Source organism: Pollicipes pollicipes, unplaced genomic scaffold (assembly GCF_011947565.3).
Source record: "Pollicipes pollicipes isolate AB1234 unplaced genomic scaffold, Ppol_2.1 Scaffold_4740;HRSCAF=5597_pilon_pilon_pilon, whole genome shotgun sequence".
NCBI classification, from domain to species: domain Eukaryota; kingdom Metazoa; phylum Arthropoda; class Thecostraca; order Pollicipedomorpha; family Pollicipedidae; genus Pollicipes; species Pollicipes pollicipes.
Genome location: NW_023596545.1, coordinates 11,463,060 through 11,489,086, shown reverse-complemented (window position 1 = coordinate 11,489,086; position 26,027 = coordinate 11,463,060). Strand labels below are relative to the sequence as shown.

Sequence of the window (26,027 nt, the reverse complement as noted above, 5' to 3'; positions counted from 1 at the left end):
GAGGATCACACGTGGATCACGTGTGGATCACACGCAGACCATACGTGGATCTCATGTGGATCAGGCGGCGCGGTGAGTCACAATCCCCAGTCGTGACACCAATGGTCGACCATGATGCACTGATGCCGACCATGTGAACCCACTGGCGACGGCATCACTCGGGTTTCATGGTGCGCCGATGGTATTGGTTACCGCTGGTCGACTGCGAGACGTCACAGCGAGAGACTAACTAATGAAGGTGGCTGTTCCGTTCCAGCCACCTGTAAGTGATGAGGCCCCAGTTCTCCATGGCGCCGGCAGCGAAGTCGGGCAGCGCAGCCATATCCTGCTTGGGCAGCGGAAACTCGGTCTTGAAGAAGTCCTCGAAGTACTCGAGGATGGCTGGACCGATGGCGCGCGCGTAGTCGCCCTGTTCGATGGCCGCCGACCGCGCCCACACTGCCGACCATGCACAACCATGACAGCAAGCACAGCCTGCGACCATGCACAGATCGATGCGTAGTTGTTTCCAGCCCAGGCGCTCACGTCCGTCTGCAAAACCTGTTTTAAGCCGACCGAAAAGCAGCGCCACAGACCAGCGCCGTTGCGGTTTTGCATCACTGTGTTTGTGATCACATCGCACGGCCGTGTCGCCCTGATGCACCGGTCCAGGTTGTTTTCCAGGCGAGGTCCAAACTGCCAGCCCCTTGACCCCAGCTTCGTCTGCCTAACAGAGAATGAGTGACCTTCCGCTGACCTCTGAGCCTAGAGTCCGCGTTATCCAAGCGCCCCGGTCCTCTAGCGCCGTGATCGATAGCCCCAGTTGACATTTGAACAAGGCTTGATGTTCGCATCCGACCTTAGGAGTATGGACTCTCATTCAGCGTGGGCGACCCCCACCACCAGCACCCCCTCCCCCCGAACATGTGTTCCGGCACATAACTTTGAGAAGAAAGAAGTCTAAAACCGGTCACAAACCGTTTTTTGTAGCGAATTTGTGAGTAGGTTTCGTCTTTCTCCACTGATCAGCCCTCCCCCAACTTATTTTGCGAAACAACAACCCTGTCCGGCCCACTCCCCCCAATGACCATGCCCGCAACCTTCAACTACGGGCACCGAGCGCTCAATGAGTGACCTTCAGCTGACCTCTGAACAGAGTGTCGCTCAAGCCGGGCTCCGCCTGCTTGACAGCCAGGTCGCTGACGAGGAAGGCCACCAGGTACGTCGACATCGGCACAGACTTCTCGTAGATATCCCACTCGAAGCCGGGCATCTTGTCGCTGGAAACGCGGAGTGACACCACTGATACATCAGCAGCGAGGGCTAGACCAGCTCCAGGGCCAGCATTAACATCAACGCCATCTTCACTAGCACCAGCAACGACACCAACAGCAGAGCCAGTGCTAGGCAAGGCTACCATGGACCAGAGGTCGGCCGCTGACGTTCTTTGTAAACCCCCAGGCTTGGACAAGACTCTTCTGCTTCAGGAAAAACTATGCCCTTTCGGCTGCCGATGCCGATGTTGGGCGTAGTTTTCTTTGCCAGGAGGCCTGGATCTGTGTGATTGTTTGTGTGTATGTCTGTGTGTGTGTGTGTGTGTGTGTGTGTGTGTGTGTGTGTGTGTGTGTGTGTGTGTGTGTGTCTGCGGTTGTGAAAGGATCATCGGCGTTTTCAGCTTACGATACGAGCAAAGGTATAGAAACATTTTAAGGTTTGGCCACCATACCGTTTTTTAAACCATTTTTGTAAATTCAGTCCGAACCTTTTGTATGGATGGATTTCTAGAGTGAGGGCTTATCCTAAGCAGTGCGTGTCGTATGAGCCCTGGCCCTTACCATCCGATCGCAAAATTCCAAGCAAACGGCAAAATTCCGTGGCGAAAGCTTAACCCACCACAATCCTCAGCATGGTCCGCCTCGCCCTCCGCACCGCACCGCACCGCACCGCGCCGCACCAGACCATATCATATCATATCACATCATATATTACGTCATCCCATGCCATGTACCGTACCACACCGATACGGTACATGGCATGTACCGTAGCGGTGCATGTACCAGTACAAATACGTACGTATCGTACGTACTCTACCGTACCTGTACAAATTAGATCAGACCAGATCAAACTAGTACATTGCGCACACCACGCAGTTTTGGGCTTTGCCTGTCAGTGTCTTGACCGCATAGCGAACATCTACGACCTTGCAGATTCCTTGCGCATGACCTAGCATTTTCTGCAAACGACTAGTGATACAAGGCACTGGGAGGGGCAGAGAGCCGGCACCCGCTTTATAACTCACAGACGGACGCGGAGCGACGGCGACTGAGCTCCTTTTCATTGCATGCAGCTCAGAAGACGAAGCAAAAGATAGATTCGGCGGCGAGGGGGGTCCACAAACATTCTTATACCTGGCATGCACCTCCGTATTTTACACTCGGCGCAATAAATGTGTCGCTGGGAACGAGTAATACGAGTCATGATGTATATACGTTAGAAATGTGACATTAAGAGTTATATCACCAAACAAGTCATGCGGAGTCAGGGTGTCCTTACTTTTGCACGGTCATCCTGATGGGCATATTGGACGCCGACGTCATCCTCTTCGGGCGACCCAGAGTCATCTCAAAGGTTGCCTTTAACGCTGGCTCGTCCAGGCACGGGAACGCCTTCCGGGCGTCAGTGGGCTGGAACTGAGTCACGGCCATCCATCTGAAACACATCCACACCAGATGAAGTCCCAGTGTCCATGTACCCAGCCAACGAGCGTACGCACTTTAACTCCCGTCGTTACAGCAAACTTGCCACAGCTGCTAAGGTTTACTCACCCAAGTAATCCAAAAACGACCTGAGGGGAATTAGCTGAAGACATCAGGAAGTGGTTGAAGCTAACTTAGCTTTCTCCTTGTGATCTCCCCCATGGGATTGTAAGTGGCGGTTTAACAAGGCGTCGGTTCGTAGCTTTACTCGACGAAAGCAGGCCCACGACGGGAAACACAAGCTCCGCCCACGCGGCCGGCGCGACTCAACCCGAGTCGGCGGGTGACAGGGAGCACGAGAGAGGTCATGTCACGATGTATCGGCGCGTCAGGTTACAGCAGACCCTCTTCCGGGCCACGCCATGCCGTGTGGAGTCGGCCCGGGCTGCGGCGGGCCTCGGCCAGGTCGAGGCGCGATGCGCTGGCATGTCGGATCTCTACGGAAGCGTAGCTCCTCCAAGAAACGTAATTCCTCCACGGATTAAGGTCTCGCCCACGTGTCTTCTCCGTCTCCTCACGACTTTGGGGCTGGGCACCTCCGCAATGCCAGGCACAAGATAGGTGAAAACCACGTATAAATATGATTTGTGGAGCTACCCATGCACTGTGCCGTCCGCCCCTCAACGCAGGTAGCCAGAACGTCAATATCTTCTGTTTCGTGTGGAGGGGAAGTGAGGTTTTGATGTAGGGTAACGTAAGCCAGGGAGAGAGAAGGAAAAGCGGAGGGAGGGGGAGATTTTGGACAGCGCAACGTTACGAACGCCATATACCGGTGGATTCCTGTAATGACCAGGGACACGCGCATAATTTGTTTCGCACCTCCAGCTGAACTAGCAGCCGAGCGGACGTTCGAGGGGAGGGGGTCGCCCAGCGTAACCAGTGCACAACTAGGCGGAGGAAGGGCCTAAAATAGTTAAAAATACCCAACGTAGTTTACGAACGGCTTCATGCAACGATTAAGTGATCTCTATCTTGATCCAACGGATCTCTGTATTTTCCGGCGTCATAAAACGGCGCATGAAGAGTAATAAGGCCTGACAGCTGGACACCGAGAAAATCATACTGCACAGCGACTGAAGCCATCGTTAAAAGCAGAGTTTAAGTCAACTTTTTCTGAAGTCTCCGTTGCCCACACGTTCGCTAGGTACATAGGCAGAGTTTCCACGCGTGCGGTACATGGATCACGTTTCAACGGGCTGAAGCCTGTGTCTTTTACTTTCTGTCTTTCACTTTTTATCAGCTACTGGTTTTAACCGGTGAAACCCGCGTAACGTGACAGAAGACCCGAAGGTCAAGCTACTTTCCCTCCCGACATCACCGATGCGTCTCCCGACTGAGTATTACCAAGTCGAAGGCATCACATCGCTTCCCTTTAAGCCAAATAATGAATAAATCAATCGCATCACCCTTATAGCACAACGTGACCAAGACACGTCGCACCTGTCACGTGTTATAATAGGCATGTGACCTTCGTGCTCCAACGATATTAGATGGTATGGCAAAAGGGTATTTTGTGTGGCAATGCTGCTGCTAATGAAGCGCTAAGTACCGTCAAGTGAAAATTCGTTTTGGTAAAGGTGCACTTTGCGATATTCACTCAAACCATTCACCATTTGGCAATACCTTGGTCAAGGTAACAAAAGCGAAATCCATAAAAATTCATCAACTTCGTCAATTAAGATTGCCGGGTCTTGACCCGCCTGAAGTACTGGGTGAGTGACAACATTATTTCCTATTTCGGTGTCATCTGCACGGTAATAGGTCATGACACCCATGTAGGTCATCACCTCCCTGGCCCTACGCTGCAGAAGGCGTCTTACTGGTTTGTGCCATTCCGGCAAAATTCCCCTTGATGCTGCAAGGTGTGTTCACAAATACAATATAAACTGGTATGACAGTTTGATACTGCCTTTCTGACGCACAGGCATTGCCCACAATTAGAGAAGCGCAAATACTTTTGGTGGACGCCGTCCAGAATAAGCTAGACTAAACGCCAGTGTTTCTTATACCATGCGTCGTTATGTGATCCAACAGTATGGCTGCGGACGAAACTTATCGCATAAAACAGGATGCACGCCATTATGTCGGTAAATGATATGAGGTTAGCATTACCTGCAGGAAAAAACGCACTGGGCTAGCGTTACTTCGCAAAAACGCCTGAGGCCTCGTTTACAAAAAGGGTGTCTCCTTGTCCAGGACAGGGGCCTTCTAGTTCGTAACGGGGGCCTCCCATTTCACAACGAGGCCTCCTAGTTTGTAGTGGGGCCTCCTAGTCCGTACCGGGGCATCCTAGCTCATAATGGGGTCTCCCAGTTAAAAGTGAAAGCCTCCTGGTCCCTAAAATGGCCTCCTAGTTAATAACGGACGCCTCTTTCTTCATAGCGGGAGCCTCCCAGTTAACAACAGTGGTCTTCTAAGCCAGCAAAGAGCCTTCCTGACACAAAATTGGGCTTTCTGAGCTAGAGCATGAGCTGTCTTATTCATAAAGGCTGCTTCGTGATCTAGAAAACGGGCCTCTTAATGCAGTAAATAATCTTCTGAGCCCAATAAAGTACCCTCCAGCTAAGTTGTGGGGGCCTCCTTAAACGGAATTTGGTAATGTAAATGAGCTACAAAACCTTTGATTAGGCACAGGGCCTTCCGGGATTGCAAGGAGGCAAAAGAAACTCTTGCCCCCCCCCCCCTTGCCCGCCGGTTTTGGTTAAGAGCACAGCGCACTCTTTTTGAGGCCGCGGTTTTGGAAAACGTGACGCCGGCCACTTTTCGGTGGTCTGCTGGCACACGGAGGGCACAGCCACGGACCGGCCGGGACTGAGACCACTCAGCGATTCGTAGACGCTTCAGTCGCCTGCAACGTGCAGCTGGTGCTACGCCTTTGTCTGTCTCGGCTGCCGCGATTCGGTATCAGAGCTTGAGGATTGCCCAAGAACGGCCATCCACGGTTCACGCTCGGGAGCACGGGACCGGCTGCGCGTAATCATTCAAACTGTTTCCAAATAGGATTATCGTTTCAGTTGTTCGCCAAACTGCGGCTCGGATCTTGTGTCGTCACGACGGATTCGATGCATGTTCTGCAGCTTTTTCGCAAGTAGAGCATTTTACGTTTCCCCGTTAATTGAATGGAATGGGACTTTTGTCGTAATAGTGCAACGCTGTAGGGAAACCCTTCTACATCGAACAGTCTGTAGGCAGATGGCCCCTGAAGACCTAACAGAAAATTTACAAAACGATTGTGTCACCGTGTCACCGATCCGTCGGTGATCACATCACACGGCGATTGTGTGTCACCGATCATGTCGCCGAAAGCTGCATGATTCTGAAAGTGTCGCCGAAATGTTGGTGAAATATCGCTGAATGCTGTACGAGCATGCACGAGCATGCACGAGCATGAAGCACGAGCATGCGTCCAAAGATCAAAGGCGCAGCTGGCTGAACCGAGCCGGGCCGGGCCGCTGAACCTACATTTCCTGTTCGTTGTTCGTTGTTGCACAACGCACGTGCGCCGTGCGACGCGGCACATGGAGAGTGACGTGTCGAGCGGCTTGCCACGGCGCAGAACTAATGCGAGTTTCGCGTGACGTCGAGCCCGAACACGGCCTCCCTGCAGCTAAACGCCCGACACGGCAGCTGATTAAATGGATAAAATGAAGGCGAACCATTTGTGACCTTCACGGACTCACCTCGTTGTCACACGTCGAAAAGGCGATGTGATGAGGGCGCCCTGCTATTTTGATTTACGCGGTTTCCACTGGATGGGACTTTGCTCAATTTGTCTTTACTCGCTCTGATTGTTTCAGAGCTAAATGATTGCGAATAAGGATAAGACATGATTGAGGTGACCTGTCAGTAGACCCCGCCTGATCGAAAACCTCACACTTCCGTGGAAAGATGACATACAAGTTATACGAGACGCTTAACGACCCGTTCACAGTGCCAATAAACCATGTATGGCCTTCCTCTCAATAACGCTAGACGTGAAACCACGGGGTACCTCGGGCCGATCGCGGAGCCAGTGCTCTAGAATCAAGACAACCGCAACGAATCCAATAAATCATGTCATATATGTGTCATCCCTTTTGTAGCCTGTCCCAAAAGAACGTCACAGAATCTTCAACTGACAAGTGGACGTATGCAGTCGCGCAGCCAAAGGGGGAGGGGAAGGGCTCATGCGGCTTTACCTCACCCCGTCAGAATTGAGTGCCGTCTTTCACGGCATTCCGGGATACACTTCCGCAACCTGGTTGTTAGGAGACTCATTTCGGCTCTACATATCATTGGATAACATGGGCAGTGGCATGTTCCGAACAGTCGTAATTTAGTGACAAGGTCAGCGAATAGCCAAGTGGATGTGTGTTGTACGCTGTCGAGATTAGTTTTCGGCACCTGGTCAAAACCAATATTGACAGCCTATTGCTACGTTAATTAGGTACTTCCTTATAAGCGTTTGTGTGGTCTGTATTCTAATCTCAGGGAGGAGGTCCTTTGAATGGAACATGGACTCGTCCCTGAAAAGTCGGCTGCCACTGCAAATCCTAGTCCCTCCGCGCCGCAAATCCTAGCTACGCCCCTGCTCGTATGCAGTGGCATACCATCGCAATGCGTCGATAGTGGTAGCCACATGCAAACAGATAGTGAGCCATTGTGATACGACATAGTTTGTTTACCAGCTGACCGAATTGATGTTTGATGCTCCCACACCCCACATAAAACTAAAATGGCTCTGACATGACGAAAAATAAGACTTAAGTCACTTTCCTTCCTTTTCGCTGCCAGATTGTCTTTGCATTGCCCCGATGTTTATCGACGTGCCGAATATCAACACTCACAGAATAGGCCACGTGCTTTAAGGTTCAAGGCTCACCCAACACACGCGACATGCCACCACCCACAACGGCGGCTTACCGCTTCTCGCCCTGCGGAGTCTCGTAGCTGCTCCGGTAGAAGCCGGCCAGCTTGTCGTTCAAGTTTCCCACGAAGCGGATGTACACGTCGTACTTGCGTCCGGGCTGCACGTCCTCCGCCAGCACGACCACGAAGAACTCCCTATCGGTGTCGTACCGGTAGCCGGCCACTTCCAGCCCCCGCGCCTCCGCCACGTCCGTCACCGTCACAGAGTCGTTGAACACCGTCATGTCGTTGACGTGGACGGTGACGTTGCGGCCCGGATGGTCAGCGCGCAGGCGGATGGTGACCTCACCGCTGAAGGTGAAGTTGCCTTCCTCGATGAACGGCAGCAGGCGCACTTGGTATGCCTCGGGCGCCAGGTGACGCGGCAGGCGCACGTCGCGTATTTTGGCCGCGGTGCCGCCACCGTCGGGGGGCGCGGCGGGACCCCCCTGCGATCCGGCGTCCGACGGGGTCTGCTGGCAGGGCGCGCCGTACCGGTGCACCAGCAGGCCCGTGACCAGCAGCGCAACAGCGAACAGTAGCAGCAGTAGCAGGGCGCAGCAGCGCGTCACGAAGCAGCCAGACGCCTTGCTGAAGGTGACCGCCTCGTGGCCAGAGTCCATCGTCAGCTCCTCGTGGGACGCCATGACACCGGACGCCTGCCGACAGGGGAGTAGCAGCTTCAGCGCTGAGCTCATCACACACAGCGCCCGTCAACGGCTAGCGCACAAGATGACAATGCGTGTGTAGTTTCCTCTACACCTGTACCGGCGGAAGGGAACTTATTATATACATATTAATCCATATATATATATATATATATATATATATATATATATATATGTATATATATATATACCTGGGTTTGTGTGTATGTATATATGACAGCTCATCACCGGAAGAATTTACGCTCTTATACGTAAATGGTGGTGATGCTTCCTGTCTTTGTTCCTTGCTTTAACCACACTGGTTTGGCATGCACTTTGTGTCATTCACTGTAGTTTCGTTTACCCGCGATCGCTTTTATTTCGCTGATGTCTTCCTTTGCAACAATCATGATGAGAGTACACGAAGTTCTAAATTTGCAACAGTCCCTATTGTCTGTCGGTGATATTCGGTTATTTCAAGAATAAATCCGTCGCGACATTGTTAATCGTTGTGGGAAAAGAGGCTCTACTTATTACCGTTGTTATAACCGCTGTTCAGTTGATAGACTTAACACATTTGATCCTAAGTGCTTCTAAATCCCATCGTTTGATCCAAAATATTAATTAAGTCCTGCTTTCAGCTTTACATGGTCTAGATCACAGGGGCGCAGTTTCGCAAAATGTGTTGGGGGGGGGGGGGAGGGGCTGATCAGTGAAAAATGACGCATCCTTCTGTGAAAAAAACGTCAAGGAACTGCTTTCTCCCGCATTTGGCCAACGTGTTTCAGAGGGTTGGGGAGCCCAAGTTGGAGGGGGGGGGGGGGGGGGGGGCGCGTGAGCGGGAGCAAGTTACCCACCTGAATACGAAACTTCGCCCTCGCCAGTCTCATTACTGAAATGAACAATATAACGCTTTGCTTGGGGACAGAAAAGTTCACAAAACTCTCACAAAATCTTTCTATTCAAGCCATGCAAACTGGTAAGGTTCGTTGGATAGATTTTTCGACTTGAGTCCGTTCCAGTTCATTTCGGTTCAATGACGGGGACTCCCGGCAGAGTTCGGGCAGCCAAAGCTTACCCGCCGACGAGCTGAAAATGTCCGAAACGTGACTGAACGATGACAACTGCCTGCCCAAGATCGGTGCGACGCACAGGTTTGTGCCTTGCTGCACTGGAAGGCAAACGCTTCAGCCCTATACGGAAACGGGACGATGTTTCCCTTACCGTGCCCAATCCCTGCCAGCCACCTCAGGAAGACACTGACTGTTGAGTCTTCAGAAGCACAAACCAGGCTTGAATCAAAAGCTCGAGGCGCCAGTCACTGAACCGCCTGAGGCTCCCGACTTGACCTCCAGTCCCGACGAGGCATGCGCCGCCGGGGCCCGAGGTCAGCGCCTCCCCGGACTCCAGACAGCTTTTTCCGGAGGCGAGTGTTTACCAGCATGTTAAAGGTTACTTCAAAGGTTAATGATTGTTGACCCCAGCCACAACCAGACGTAACAGATCAAGCAGCGATCCAATGCAAACTATAGTACGGGCGCCGAGCACAAAGCCGCTGCCCGCATAATCCGCAGACAAATAGCCGGCCGACATCGTGGCCAAGGCCGCCCCAGCAAACTCCGCCCCGTGTCAGCAGACGGTGCCCCTCGCCAGAGGTGCCCGTTGACAGCTGAGTAACCGAGGGTGTCGTTACTGAGCAGTGCGCTCACCTGTTCGCGGCCGTTACAGCACTGCACAGCCCCTGCGTGCTGCCTTTTCCACATGAGATGCGTAGGCTAGAGACTTAAGATGTAAATATCCACCATGCGTAGAGGCAAATACAATAGAGCGCGCGCACTGTGTATCCGTCGCAGTTCCGGCACGAGGGGCGTGCGTGAAGCTCCGTATCTGGCGTGATCATGTGAGAGTGGCCTCACCACGACAATCACGCAAGTCTACACCTGACGAGAACCTCGCAGGCAGACTTGTGGTGACGAATGACCGGAGGGCGGGAACAACTGCTTTCCCATCGGTGTACAATAGTTAGTATTAATCCTACGCGTTACGGGAAAAACAGCGTCAAAATTGAGTTTCTCCAGCCGCTCGTTCCATCCATTCACACACATCTTTGTCATCGGAGCACCTGCCGATCACCACTCACCAGGCTGCAGTGGCGCAATGGCGATTGACGATCTAACACATAAATTCAGCCCTCTCCGATACCAGTGTCGGTCACAGCGTACGCGAGCGGGGACACTTTTTGGTATTTAACAGCAGTACACTTTACGTATGTGTAAGACCATGCCAGTGACAGTGACTCCCCGCGCAGTGAAGCTATGCAAGAGAGCATCAAGTCTAAATACCATCTATTCAAGGTCCTGAGTGCGTGGAACCGCGCGGCACAGGCGATGCTTCGCAATGACCCGTGCCTGATAACCAGATGTGAACGTTAACCATGCAGAATGTTATCCGAGATCCAGTCCAAATTGTTGTGATGCGTCAATGTTACGTCATTGGTGCAGGCACTACTGGCACCCACCGGCATCGCCTCTTCACAGCGAAGCAAGCGGAAACCGTCTGTCTGCTCCATTAATTTTCGGGCGCACACCTGTCTGTACATGTGTTTACCTGTCCGCATTCATTTAGCCAGACCCACAGCACAGACAGGGATTGCCGCGAAATGTGCACATACGATGGGATGGGATGAGATCTCGTGGGTAGAACACTGGGAAGGAGGAGGGGGCAGGTTACATTTCCCGGTCAGGGGCTGAAGGACCATTCCGTTCAAGCATGGGGCGACTGCCGACCGCTATGCTGGCGCCACTGGGGTGCAGTCCCTGGGCGGTACAGAAGCCTTCTGAGGGATAAATCATATACTGGTCACCTGCCTGACACTGGAGACCCCCCTTACCCCGGCAGTTGGCCTCGGATCAACGTAGGGGCCTTCATTGACGCAAAACACATCCCATATTGCCGTAGGTGTCAATAATTGGCACAGAGAGCCTCGGTTCGACATAACGGACACTGCCTGAAATGGGGTGAATGGCCCTCCGTTCGGCAGTGGGGCCCCTGGCTGACACAGGACCTTTCCTCCCCCCCTCCCCCCTCCCCGTACCTCTGGCTTGGTCAGCAGGGACATTATACAAGCAAACAGGGCCACTGAAGGATTGTTACGCGGTTTGCTGGTCTGTTGGGAGCAACTGTTTGCTTGGAAGGTTCTCCTGCCGGCTGATAAGACGGCCCTGGTGGGCAGAAGCACTGCATTGTACTCCACCAGCTTGAGATGGCTTCAACTTCATTGGCAAGGGGCCACTGCTCCCCGGAAACATACTACTCCTGTTGCACTAGCGACAGTCTTGCACAATCTGTCGGGAAAGAACATACTTAGCTTGCCCCGACCAATACGCACTTATCATAAGGAGGCTTAAAGGGTGCTGCCGTCGCCTGTCGGTGGCGGCTGTGGATAAAAGGGACTCTCACCGGCGCCTCTCTACTAGAGAGACGGAGAGAACGAGAGGTCCCAATAAAAACAAAGCCCACACCAGCCAGCAGGGTGCCCCCAAGCGGTCATTCCAAGGTATTGCTCGGGTCCCTCTTCCGTAGATGTGCCTCCTACGTAGAGGTGAATCCTTTGCAGGTAAGTTAAGGGTGCTTGAACAGCGAAAACTGACACAACGTACCGCACCAAAATTTATCAACAAACGGGGATCTCCCCAGATTTGGCACACTTTATTCAAGTTGGGGGCTGGATCCCTAGTTCCCCCCACCCCATTTGAAGAAGAAAACTAAGCTCTTGCTCTCATGACATATTCGAAGCGGCACTTTAGGGTACTAGGCTAGGCCTAAATGCTAGCAGATGTTTATGTTGCATTTAGTTCTACTTCAAATAGGGGTAAAGCAACATACCGGCACCTGTACTATCCAGAACAGCGGGAACTCGGCCCGTGCTTTGAAGGGACCCATAGCCCCCAGCCTCATGGGTCGGTTCGGCCGCCAGAAGGCCGAGACAGCACACCGGACCGCATCGCTCGCGCTGCGCCGGGCTGCAGCGGCCATCGGTGCGCCTGGGGAGCCGCCTAGCGGGCGCCGCACGAACCACTTACCCTCGCGCGTCGGCGCAGGCCATCCCGGGCGCCAGCTGACTGCATATCCGCTGTCCACGTCAAGGACGGAGCGTCCAAGACGGTCCTGCACGCGCGGCACGCAGACCCGCGTGCGGTGGTGTCCGGGGAGCCGCCCGCGGCACGGGTTAGGGAGGGATCGCGCTGCGCACTTGCTCCACGGCAGATGCGCGGCGCGTTGACACAGCCGGTGCCTGAGACAGCGTGGCTGGCGGCGACCGGTCGCGGCGTCGCTCGACTGCCACGTGGTGCCGGGTGGCGCGCGGAGCGGCCGACCAGGGGGAGGGGCTGCGGTGGCGGCCGGCCGGTCTGGCGCTCCACGGGGGCACCAACCGGGGCAGGTTTGGTGCTTAACAGTGGCACAAGAGCGGAATCGTGGGAATGGGCTGCGGGGCTGGCCGGTATGGTGCCGTATGGCAGCGTCTGAGTAAGCAGCGTCTGGGATCAGAGTGCGGTCCCTGTAGTCGCACCTGAACCAAGTCGGAGGAAGGCCTGTTGTGGCGGAGGCGGGTCTGCGGTTCCTGGGCAGAAGTAAGGGAGGGTTGTGATGCCGTTCGCTTTGGTGTTCTGCACTTGCACCTATGCAATCAGGGGCTGCGCTATTGTGGCGGTAGTAGGTCCGATGCTCATATATATATATATATATATATATATATATATATATATATATATATATATGCAACAGAGCACAACTCAACTTGCCTAGTACCTAGCGGCTTCAACAAGCTCCGAATGAGACCTGCAATCACGTCCTTGCATGCTGTTTTCTATACGCTTGCCAGAATTACGTCTCGTCCTTGAGCATCTGTGCATATTCGTTTGAAGCATGCACATACTCGACATGACATTGCTGGCCAATATACGCCACGAACAAATGCCACCGGTCATTCACTTGCCACATTCCTCTCGGATAATGCCCATGTGGCAGTCGATCGACGCCAAGGCCGGTCGCCGTCGGCCGCGCAGTCCCAGTCACCAACTGGTGATTTGCTCCCTTCTGCACTAGGAAAATCAGCTACGTCAGGTGGTAAAGTATTGTCCATATGGTTTACCCAGCACACTACAACGCAACCGGCGGATTTCGATTTACGATGGGTGATGAGCTGGCGCGACGCGGAGGCTTTTCACAAAGGCAACATAGTCTGCTCGTTGGTGTTTCAATGAGATGTGCAGCTCACATCAGCGCCTCGCATGAGAGCAGGCTAGCTCGAGTGCGTCTCACTGTGGTCTTTGCAAATGGAAAGTCGGTATACTTTGTTCACTACTGAACTGAAGTTTACTCCTGAGGCCTAGAGAGCAAGAGAGCAAGGCACGATGCCAGAGAGCGGAGGACAGAGAGTAGAGAGCGAGATTGAGATTAGGAGCGAGAGAGACAGAGACAGAGACAGAGACAGAGACAGAGACAGAGACAGAGACAGAGCGAGACAGACAGAGACAGAGACCGAGACGAGACAGAGACAGAGACAGAGACGAGACAGAGACAGAGACAGAGACAGAGACACAGACACAGACACAGACACAGACCAGACACACGACACAGACCACAGACCAGACACAGACACAGACACAGACACAGACACAGACACAGACACAGACACAGACACAGACACAGACACAGACACAGACCAGACACAGACACCAGACACATACCATACAACCGACACAGACACAGACACAGACACAGACACAGACACAGACATACAGAGACAGAGACAGAGACAGAGACAGAGACAGAGACAGAGACAGAGACAGAGACAATAGACAGAGACAGAGGACAGAGACAGAGAGAAGAGAGAGAGAGAGAGAGAGAGAGAGAGAGAGAGATAGAGAGAGAGAGAGAGAGAGAGAGAGAGAGAGAGAGAGAGAGAGAGAGAGAGAGAGAGAGAGAGAGAGAGAGAGAGAGAGAGAGAGAGAGAGAGAGAGAGAGAGAGAGAGAGAGAGAGAGAGAGAGAGAGAGAGAGAGAGAGAGAGAGAGAGAGAGAGAGAGAGAGAGAGAGAGAGAGAGAGAGAGAGAGAGAGAGAGAGAGAGAGAGAGAGAGAGAGAGAGAGAGAGAGAGAGAGAGAGAGAGAGAGAGAGAGAGAGAGAGAGAGAGAGAGAGAGAGAGAGATAGAGAGAGAGAGAGAGAGAGATAGAGAGAGAGAGAGAGAGAGAGAGAGAGAGAGAGAGAAGAGAGAGAGAGAGAGAGAGAGAGAGAGAGAGAGAGAGAGAGGAGAGAGAGAGAGAGAGAGAGAGAGAGAAGAGAGAGAGAGAGAGAGAGAGAAGAAGAGAGAGAGAGAGAGAGAGAGAGAGAGAGAGAGAGAGAGAGAGAGGAGAGAGAGAGAGAGAGAGAGAGAGAGAGAGAGAGAGAGAGAGAGAGAGAGGGCAAGGAGGAGATTGAGGAAGAGACAAAGCATGACCCATGCGTATGCCGCGGAATTTTCAGACAACTTTTTGCACTGAAGGCCCATGACCGCAACACGGCAGATGCTCATGACATGCAAACACGGCGGAGCGGCACTGCTCAGGTCTCCGAAACGTTGTGTTTAAACTAGGATGCCTCAACTGGTTTAATAAACTGTGCTTCGCCGTTGTGAATATATCTTCGTGCTGATTGTGAGAAAATTTTAAATGAGTATAAGCTAGCACGCTCCCGGTCAGGGTGTGCAGAGAACTACCACTGGACAGGAAACCCTATACAAATCCTAGTTGCGCGCCTACCACCATGCGGAGCGCAACTAGGATCGGTATAGGGTCTCAACCAACACAACCATCCCATCAGCCGTGACAGGAAGCAGGCTCTCCGATGGCGTTCAGACCCGGGAAAATGTAAAAGCCCGAGACGACCAACGACACAAGGGCGCCGAGTCCACAGAGCTATCCACAGAACACAGAACTGGGGAACAAAACTGGTCAAAAATTGGGGTCCGCAGAACTGGGGCACTCAGGTATGTATGGACATTGAGTCTCCACCGAGCTACAGGACTGGGGCACCCAGGCATGTATGGACATGGCGTGTCTGACTGAGTTATAGAAGTGGGACACCCAGACATGTATGGACATTGCGTGTCCACCGACCTACAGGGCTGGGGCACCCAGACATATGTCTGAATGTTGCGTGACGTCAGAAATATCCGGAGCACCTACACGACCGCCATTGAGGTATTCGTGCAAGCACACTGCGGCGGTCTCCAAGATATTCCACGCGTGTTACAATCTCCCATGCTGTCGTCCACCGGACGTTCAACTCGCGTGTAAACATAACAACCGTCACAAAGATAAGACAGTAGTGTTAGCCTTATTCCTTGGGAGAAAAAAAAAACAGGTGAAAATTCACCTTTGCTCTTGTTTCGAGAAAGGCATGTTGCCGAAATATCGACCTAACTTTATCTCTACTCTCCTGGTTTTTCCGAGGAATAAGGCTACTTCTAATGTCTTATCTATGCGACTAATTTTTCTCGCTAATGCACTGAACAACTTACAGAACAGCCGTCAACTGTATTCGCCACATCGGATGATCACTAGTGCACATTAAACGTGCACCAAATATGCAAGCGTCTTCCAAAGAAATATCAGTGGTGAGAAACCATTGCAGCGTTCATTATGCGACAGCGCCGCTGATTTCACGATTATCCACCCTTCCAGCCTGTAACCATCATTCACTATTGATGCACCCATCTACCAGTCCACCCGATTGCGTCCTACCCTCGACCGGTGGTGATGCACCCATCTACCAGTCCACCCCGATTGTGTCCTACCCCTCGACCGGTGGTGATGCACCCATCTACCAGTCCACCCGATTGCGTCCTACCCTCGACCTGGTGGCGATGCACCCATCTACCGGTCCACCCGATTGCGTCTTACCCTCGACCGGTGGTGATGCACCCGTCTACCAGTCCACCCGATTGCGTCCTACCCCTCGACCGGTGGTGATGCACCCATCTACCAGTCCACCCGATTGCGTCCTACCCCTCGACCGGTGGTGATGCACCCATCTACCAGTCCACCCGATTGCGTCCCTACCCCTCGACCGGTGGTATGGGTACATCAGAACGTGTACAGGTACATCAGTGGGCATTCATCAGAACGTGTCTCGTTATATTTTTAGCCGGCTTAATGGACTCTCACGCATCGATAGGGATTAGACATGGACGTCAGATATTGTTCTTGAGCCGGGGGCGTGCCACGGAATCGGCCAAGTAGCCAACCTCACGGCGCTATCCTGCTACCGGCGATGTCGTAAAACATGTGCTGAGGTGGCACATGGGCCTTCTAGATGTATTTTGTTCTTGCACCTCACAAGTGATGGCTACACTTAAAGTGAGGTTGCCGACTGTTTTGCACTTTACTTTTAGATGGACTGTATTAAGATCCTCCACAGTATGGCTTTACCGGCACCCACGTCACATACATGGGACACGGAAGTAAAAACACGTGGACATTATATTTAATGACAAAAACGGCGCAATAGATCCACCTCGGTCGCAGGTAAGCGACTAGACTGTTCTTAAACGCCAGGGCGCTAACAGTGGCCGGCAGGCGAACACCTGATGGCAGCGAATTCCACATGCGAGGGAGGCTCTCGTGGAAAAATAAGCGGCTCGCTACCTCGGTGCGCACTCGCGGGAGCTGCGGAGCTGCAACATACCTCCAGCTGTGGCCCGAGTGACACGCGAGGGCCCCAAGGCACAACCGACCACCCGTTTGTGCGACGCCTCGGGTGTACGGGTGTCTGACAGAATGCTCCGCATCGTCATTATGTCCCGTTCGGTGATCATATCAGGTTCTTTAGGCCAGCCCGACACAAGCAGTGTGGGGACACGCACGATCGTGCTTATTCCGGTTGAGGATGGTGCGGGCGCCGAAGTTCAGTGCGTTTTGGGCGCCATTTTCCGCGCAGCTGAACAGCTACGCCAAAGAGTCGAGTAGTATCGAATGTGGAGAAACATCATCGCCCCTACCATCACCCTCTTAGTCTCTGTGGAGACACGGTGTCTGATCCAGGGCAGGTGCAGTCAGAGTGACGAAGCAACAACACTTGGTAACTAAGAGATGATTCCCCGGGGTGAGGAAGTCGTCATTCAACAGCATTCAAATAAGAACGTCATTCAAATCAGGCCATTTCATTAGTCATGCGGCGATCAAGGCCAAGACAAATCTAAGTGTAGAGTCATTCATATCTGACGTTCGTGATCACACTTTCCAAATATAACGGCCGTCAACTGACTCCCAACAAATGTTGTGCAAGGTACGATAACGTAATCAAACAATGAAGTATTGAGGAACATTTTTACTAAACAGGAATTGTGTCGCCAAGAGCAGTCTTTTCCACCTAAAAGTATACTTATAGTTATAAGCGAGCTTATTTAATCATATATGATGCATATGGAGAGACAGTGTTAACAGCCTTATTCCTTGTAGAACAAACAGAACAATGGAGAAATATATGTCACATAGATGCAATATTTGTGATTGTGATAAATTTATCACGAATTTACTACCGATATTCGCTTCAACAAAGGCACGCAGTTGAAATGGCACATCTATCTCTCCATTCTCCTGTTTATTTTACGAGAAATGAGACTGTTAAATGGATAATCTTCCTCGCAAATGCACCCAACAGCTTACGTTATATATCACGCTTGCTTCAATAACTTCACGTGTGGAACATTCCCTTTGAGCCAGCGAGACTTGTCAGAATAATTTCTGTTTAGAATGGTTTATGGGGTGCTTCGGTTTGACAAAACCACTACAGTACACCTGCGAAGTTTTTTCAACAAGAGCTTTGATGCCAAAAATGAGAACGGGTAGGTCAGAAACTCAGGTTTCATTGTTGCACTCAGGCGTCATCGGCGCATCTCTCTGTGAGGAATATGTTGTGTGAAGCCATTGTGCAGATCAATAACAAGACTGGGCCGAATATGGAGCCCTGAATTACGCAGTTGGTTCCGCCCCGTAGTGACTGGGCACGACCCTGGAGCAATGCATTGAGCCACCGGGCATCCATGCCATGCCACACCAGCATCTCCAGGATGCGGGCGTACCCAACGCTGTCAAACGCTTTGGAGGTGTTGGCGGTGGCCAATGACGTCATCATGTCTCTGTCTAAGTTGTTCGCAACAAATGTGAGAGCGTCGAGCTGCGCTGTCTCCGTGGAGAGGCCGGGGCCAAATCCGTACTGTTGGGATTTCGAACGATTTTGGGAAAACATCGTTCGAGGTCGGATAGGACATGAGCTGGGTGCACACAGCGCGCTCACAAAGTTTGTCACGACGAATGAGATCGAAATGCGTCGGTAATTTCTCGAGTCGCTGACGCCGCCTCCCTGATTCAATGGTATGACTTTTGTGGGCTTCCACTGACACGATACCCCATAGTTGGCAATCGAGCTGTTCATAACTCGAAGGGAGATGAGGCCCGCCATTGGAAAAGTCCCTCACAGCGTGTTGATGGTGATACCACCTGAGCCGCTACCGCGAGATGAGCCCATCCGCTGCCGAGCTGCCGACAGTTCTGGGAGCGTGGCCGGGCGAACGGCGAACGCGCCGCGGCACGCGCGCGGCGGCCGCGGCCGGAGTGTCGCCCCGCGTGGGACGCGACCAGCGCGACCGCCACTTCGAAGCCGACTGACGCAAACAACCGGTTACGCCTGTCAGCTCATTGCAGATCAAGTTCGGTTGAGTTGGTGCTTTTGGTTCGGGTTTCTTTGACGAGACTGGGTATTTCCCAACGTTTTTCCATGTTGTTGTCCTGGAGGCCCTGAAAGTCGCTGACAAGTACTCGGAGCAGGCGCGGTTCGTGACAGCGTTCCGGCACATATGCTAAAAATGTTACGAAAGATGGGAACCTTCTATCCAGGGTAAAATATTCACAAATATGAGGTTATTATCAAGCGCATTTAACGAAACATCGTGCTACTTGCCATGGATTTATTTCTCCCCTTAGGCGTTCAGCACAGTGGCTCTTCTCAGTACACTTTGGCTTTGGGAAACAGACATATGTCATATGGTCTATGGCGACCCACTGGTTCAACGTTCAACCAATGTACTTATCTTTAAATGACCTTAGCGCCCCGCTGTGCCCATCTTAAGCGTTCGCTTGTACCAACGTTATTCATAGCAGAATGGGTGCCAGTTTTACGCCTTGCACGCCCTCCATTTCTGGGTTAAAACAGCCCAACAGTGACACCTCTAGCCGGTACAGACGACAACGGCCTTCAGCAGATTCTACCACCGTGAGTTGTCGCAGACCACGACTACAATGCATGGCTGCGAAGAAAAAAAGAGGCGCAGTGACAAAACTTTGGTGGCATATTTTGGACTATAAAATAATTAAAATAAATATCCTCATTACGTCTTCATGGCGTTGCAATGCCACTACCCTGCTAACATTGGACACAAATGGCGCTGAGGTTTCACCGAAGTATGTTTTTTGAAATAAGCTCTGAAGGTGGGACACTCCCTTTTGTTCTGGGGATTGTTCATCGTCTACTTCACGAAAGTGTCGTATACAGCGTTTCAAGGATGCTTGTAAGGACAAGCTTGCTGGAAGTGTGTGAATAGTTTAGCTGCTTTCAATCCTTGAAATATTGTCGTCACATGTTTGAAACTTCTGTCCGCGGGCAATGGAAAGAGGCGTATGTCGCATTGCCGGTACACCGTGTGGCCTTTCTTGTATTTGTTTCTTTTGCGGGATCTCGTCCAAACTATTCCATCAATTTGGGATCCAATCGTGAGGCAAATTCGCCTTAGTCATTATTTCAATTCTGAGCTGTTCCAATTCGTCATAGCAAACATACTTTCCAGATAATTCATATAAATTCATCAAATTTCAGGCTCATTAGCGAAGACGTCAGACTAACATGTATGGGCACATTACCCCACGCAACTTGACATTCAGTTTCATTCCCTGCAAATCCATCTGGACTGGAAAGCTGTTATATTCCATCAAGTTCCGATCGAGGTGTTTTGCACGCGTCTAAATCAAGTCCAGCTTAACCCTCGCCCTGATCCACCGTTCTTTCACAACACAGCCTGCTGGGTGGGGGGGGGGGGGGGGGGTCGATGCGAATCCGCGCCCCCTCCCCTCTGCCGTTTCCAAACAAAGAGAGAAAAACGAAAACACCAGTGGATTGGTCCCAAGCAGATTCGTGATGGAAAGCAAGTTGTATGATGCTCGACAAATTATTGACCCCAACATGCCAGGTCCAAGGTCAAATTTTTATGAAGATCTAGCTTTTTACCTTTACATGTGCATGTGTGCAAGACCGTGCCTGGTATCGACGCGAAACTGAAACAACCATGTCCTTTGTTCAAGTTCGTCTGAGCTATATGGTTTTGACCATGTATTCATACTACATGGCCACATAGACGTATGAACGTTTCAAAAAGGGGGAGCCAGGCTCGGGGAACACTTAAGGAGACTCAGTTGCTAGGCAAGCATGGTGACTGGGGCAGGGGGAGGGGGCAGGCCGGGGTAGGGATGGAGGACCTTGTACGCTCTTGATTCACATATTTATTTTCGTCTCGAGATGTTCACACTCACATTCAGATATCCACCCACAGCTGTGTTTTACTAGTGCACAATGTTACCTATTCGACTCATCTATACCATTTGGTAAATAAGACCACCCGGTTTTCTATGACGTTGCTCGTTTCATCATCGTTTTCCCTGAGGAGGCCAAATCACACGAACGGATAGGCATTTTGGGTCATTGAGAGGCATCTTTCCCTTCAGTTTGCGTGTAAAAATACGACCTGGGTACACGCTTGTCAGAATTTCTAAGTAAAATCAAGGGACGTAGTGAGACAAAGTTTTCATGAGCCTGAATTTCGTCTACTATTTCACAAGAGGTAATCTTTGATCACAGCATTTTAGGCAAAAACTAAGTCTGAAACCACAAATTCTACTTGCCAAAACAATGTGACAAAGGGCGTAAAACCGGGTTTCGCCTGTGAAAGTCATGTCACAGAATAAAGCTATTCATTCGGATGTTGCCTGTCTGGGCCCTGCTCCCATCCGCCGACGGCAGCAGCCGCCCTGGACAGGCGGCCTCCCGCATCACTGACAGCCAAGTGATGGTATGGCGGCTTCCTGTACGTTTATGGGACAGCAGCACTTCTTATTGGTGCATAATGTACCGTGACGGAGCGTCTGCCACAGGCTGTATTTCTGAGCTATCTTCCTTGTACCACATCACAACAGGAATTTTTTTGTGTTGAAATTGCCTGTCTTTGGCATGGGCTGATCCAACGGGCATTAATTTGTCCCGTCTCCAATACAGGCCACTTGATCCGCCGCCGTATGTAGGGCGAACATCCACGTAGGCGGATAGCCCAACTCGATATTTAAGGACGAAAGACAACATTGGATATCCTCCCGGCCTTTCTTGCAACTTCAAGTAAATTACGCTATCTGTCTGAAACTTCAGTAGTTACACGCGCTTGTGGACTTGCTTCGCTAAGCGACAGAGATGGCTCCTTAAAAACGCTTGTGAAGACCTGCTACGTTCTTTGAACGACCCGTTTTTGCACCAATTCACGATGGATTCAACATTACTCATAGCATTTCCTGGCCAATCCTGCCTCTGGCTGTCAGGATGCCTGACGGAAACCGGGTGTGATGTGTTGATTACCAGGGACGTGTGGGGTCATGGGAAGTTTATCAAAAAGTTTATCGGTTTATCTTTCAGCCAGTTTTTCATGCGTCAGAGGGCTCTTCACTGCCCAGGCGATCCCGCGGTAGCAAAGGTTTATCTGTAAGCCAGTTTTTCGTGCTTCAGCGGGCTCTTCAGCGTCCAGACAGCTCTGTAGTAGCAAAAGTTTATCTGTAAGCCAGTTTTTCGTGCGTCAGAGGGCTTTTCAGTGGCTAAACGACTCCGCAGTAGCCAGACGTCCAGCAGGCAGCTAGAAAACCTCTGACAACCATCACTTTTTTATATGACCGTGCTTTCTCACTCAACCAAAACCGACTTTTGTCGGTTTCAGCACCTTAGCTTACCCTGCTAAGAAATCATCACGCGTTTTACATGTACGTAACGAATATCGATCTGGCATGCGGTAACGCCTGGGGGCCAAAGTTTTTGATGACCCGTGAAGAGCCACGAAATACCCTCTTATCCGCGTTCTTCTACCTCCGTAGAAATTTGAACAAAGATCAAAGGGCTCCGAATTTTCAAGTTGTAGGGTTCCGTGTTGAATTTAATAGAAAACCATTGTTGCGACAGAAACTGATTAGCTCCGGACATTTGCGTTCATTGCTTTTAAATCAGGCCTCTTCCAATCAGGCAAATGACACCATTCAACTCAAGATAATATGTACTTTTTGGAAATGTGTCACAATTGTTTGGTCATCACGTGACCTACATGACCTGCGTTCGAGTTTAGGTGTTAACTTTTTCCACCTTAAAACTTTTGATTCAATTGGTAGGCAGATTCAACTAAAGCAGGCTGGTATCGGTTTCAGCACATTTAGTTACGCTGCTTAGCAATCATCACGCGGGACTATCTTAAGACATGTACCTTGTATACCTTTTGAAAAATCTTAGGATTGGCGCGAGATTATTTCGAAGACCTTTCTAGAATCTGCGTCATATTCCCGATCGAACGGTGCATAACATGCATAACGTTTGTGGTCACGCGTCGGCTGACCCTTTACAACTTCCTGGAGGTCAATCCCCTCGATGCCCTACAAAGAGCCTTTATGTATGTTGTCAGCGTATTTTGGGCTTGCTGTGGTGCAAGTTTCTCGAAAATCTAAGGAGTCGTCAATTTCTCCTGGAGATGAGTATTGAACTCATGCTGGCTTCACACACGTTATAATTTATCCCATGTGCCACGCTGACATTATGCACTCGCAAAACAAGATGGACAATGGAAAAATGTACATATTTTCTCAAGTCAGTGAGCCACATATGGGTTAGCCATAAGTACGGACGTGAAGTGATGATGTGATGATAACGACGCTTAAAGTGGGTGGTAAATGAGTTTCTGTGAGGTAGCGTGCTGCCCAAGCATTTGACGTGTAGTGGTTTGGTGTGACATGTGCGTCACTAAACCAGCTGGTAGGCCGCTGGTATACACCTACCTTATAAACGCAGCCTTAGACGAACAGGCATTTAAGTCAACAATGCCCCCAAAGCCAAAGTATCCTTCATGCAGATCCTCTGTGCCAAATGTCATCCGGGAAAATTCAAGCTGTAGTGCAATGTTTCATTGAATTCACGTGAGAATGGCCTCCTATTTGTACATCTTTTTCTACGATAGAGGGTTTAAAGCTTACATATCATTCGTTACACAAGGATTTGAGCGAATTGGTGGTCACACAAAGTTCACGCGTTAAAACGTCAAACACATGGGAATTATTAATTTCATAGTGATGATGAGGAAGTCAAATGAGATTTCTCCCGTCGAAGCGGCTACTTTAAATCAAATTTGTAAGCGCTTCGGAGGGATTTCCCGAAAAAAGTATTAACGATTAAATTGGATCCATGTGACTTAGCTATACGGGAAACGTGCAAACACGTGGGATACTTCCTTTAATGTAACATTGTCGAACCAAGGCGTGCGTTCCTCGGGATCGTCGGCTGTCACCTAACGCACCGCGCAGTGCTCCGCAAAAACCGCTGCTGCTCCGAAACCAAAAATGATATGGACACATGTTTGACACGTGCAAAACACGTGCCCCAAATGCCCCATAGACTTCTGAAAATTTTGGTACAACTACACGACATTTCGAAGAGCTATCCCCGGAAAAACCCATCGACCCCCCCACCAGGGCAAGGTCGACCCGTAGTTTAGTTTTAACGCCATGACGTATGCGATCCGTGGGAAACTGTGCTGCTCAGTGTTCTGGCATGCGGGAATGGATAAATCTGAGCCAGGGATCCCCCGGCTGCCGCCAGCAGCTTCCAATCTTCAAAAGGCGTATTGTGACAAACTCCTGTGTGACTGTGGAAGTGTAATGCAAACCAACATCTGATGCTTGACAGGATGGTGTGCTAAAAAACATGGAGGAACAAAAACATGGAAAGCTTGAAACGGATAACTATACGCGCCCCATGGTGTTACGCAGATTTAGTTAGTTTATAGTGGGTATATTTATGTCCTGCCGTTTTTTGCTCTCACCATACGATGCACCATTCCGCATAACCAGTTCTATGATTAGCCCAATACAGATATTATATACAAAATCCGTTTCTTCACTTGGGTGGTGGTGGAAAAGGGATTCTCCCCTATCAGCAGTTTTCAGAACGAAACCAGCCATAAATGCTCGTTACCATGTTGTTACTGGAACTACATTATATTTTGAACGTGGGTTAAGTCATTCACGGTGTAGTAAGGACCATGCTATCGATAGGTTCAGAATTCAAAACGTTCTACAACTTCTCGATTGGGGGGAGGGGGGTAATGAGATCGAGACAATCTGGCACAGGCTGCGAAAAGAACGGAAGTACACAGTTTTAGACCCCGGAAGTTTTCCGCAATCTTAAGAGCATGCAAAGTAAACAATGCGTGACTCCACGCTGTCAACAGCCACACACGTTTAGATCCACAAAGACCACGGAAGGTCACATCGCGCATAATGTATAAATGCAGTTGGTCAAAATGAGCAATAGCTGGACACCCAACTATCATCGGGCTGAGCGTTTGCATGATAGTGGAATTTCACCGCCTACGTGGCGTACACACATCGCTCACGTGAGGGGAGCGAGTCATGCACAACTCTTCTCGCGACGTGCAAGCTAATGCAGGTCATCTGTATGCAGTCGAAATTCCTGCAACGATGTAATCCGTCTTACAGCCGGGCAGGGGCAACCGGGCAGAGTGGCGGGCAGCCGCTGGTTAGAGGGCAGAGGAAATAGCTGCTTGCCCTCCACCTTTCGCACCTGCGGCGGAACCTCCGTGACGATGGGGGCAAACGCGATGTTACCCTTTTCTTTTCATGTGCCGCCGAAACATGCTGCCAGGAGTTAGGGGAGCTGTCTCCTGCCCCCTAATCCACCGTCACTGACATTCGGAAGTATTTAAGACTTATCTTAAGACGTCACGAGGAAATCAACAATACAAAAATGCTGTTCCCCTATCCTCCGAAGCCTTAAAGGTTTCCTCAGCCACAGTAAGAAGGTAGCGACCTCCTGCCTGAAGTGAAAGTCTCCCAATTCTTTCTTCAAAATGCCTCACACGATCATCATCCTCTCACCTCAGCGATCTTCCTTCACTAAACACAACTCGGTGAACAAAACGGTAAAGAGTGGAGCTCGATGAGATGGGATGTGACAGGCTGAAGTGACCTTAATATATCTCGACACCACAAGGTACAAGGCGCAAGGAACAAGGTAACTCGCACGACCAGAGAAATGGTTCCACAAAATAAGTCGAGGGCTAAATATGTACAAATGACCAAAACTTTCCTCTTAATAGGCCAAAAAGCATGTAGTTCTCTCTACATTTGACCCACTTTCCAATCAAAGTTGAGCGTGGGGGTGTGTGGGGGGATGGAGCTAGAGCTCTTCCAAACCAAACAGGAAACTAAACCCCCGCACGCGATTCTCCCGCATACCCTCGGTTGGATAATCCCGCAGACCCCAGCCCCACATGCACGGCCCTGCCAAGCGTCCTACCTTCAGGCGCAGCGCATCCCCTCCGCGCGACAGCTGCTCCACTGCTCCCGCACCGCCGCC

General features: G+C 51.0%; 1 protein-coding gene across 2 annotated transcripts in view; it reads right to left on the bottom strand.

The window, feature by feature from the left end:
• Window positions 1-26,027, bottom strand: part of LOC119098619 (aminopeptidase N) — a 38,252-nt gene extending 12,225 nt beyond the window's left edge. The window contains exons 1-5 of one of the 2 annotated variants that reach the window (XM_037221592.1): window positions 25,968-26,027; window positions 7,638-8,281; window positions 2,533-2,688; window positions 1,126-1,259; window positions 261-438 (exon numbers count right to left, since the gene is read on the bottom strand). In XM_037221592.1, the coding sequence (XP_037077487.1) occupies window positions 261-438; window positions 1,126-1,259; window positions 2,533-2,688; window positions 7,638-8,269 (1,100 nt within the window). In that variant the 5' untranslated portion in view covers window positions 8,270-8,281; window positions 25,968-26,027. Of the gene's footprint in view, window positions 1-260; window positions 439-1,125; window positions 1,260-2,532; window positions 2,689-7,637; window positions 8,282-12,351; window positions 12,565-25,967 lie in introns of those variants that run through there. The other variant, XM_037221591.1, reaches the window with a different exon arrangement.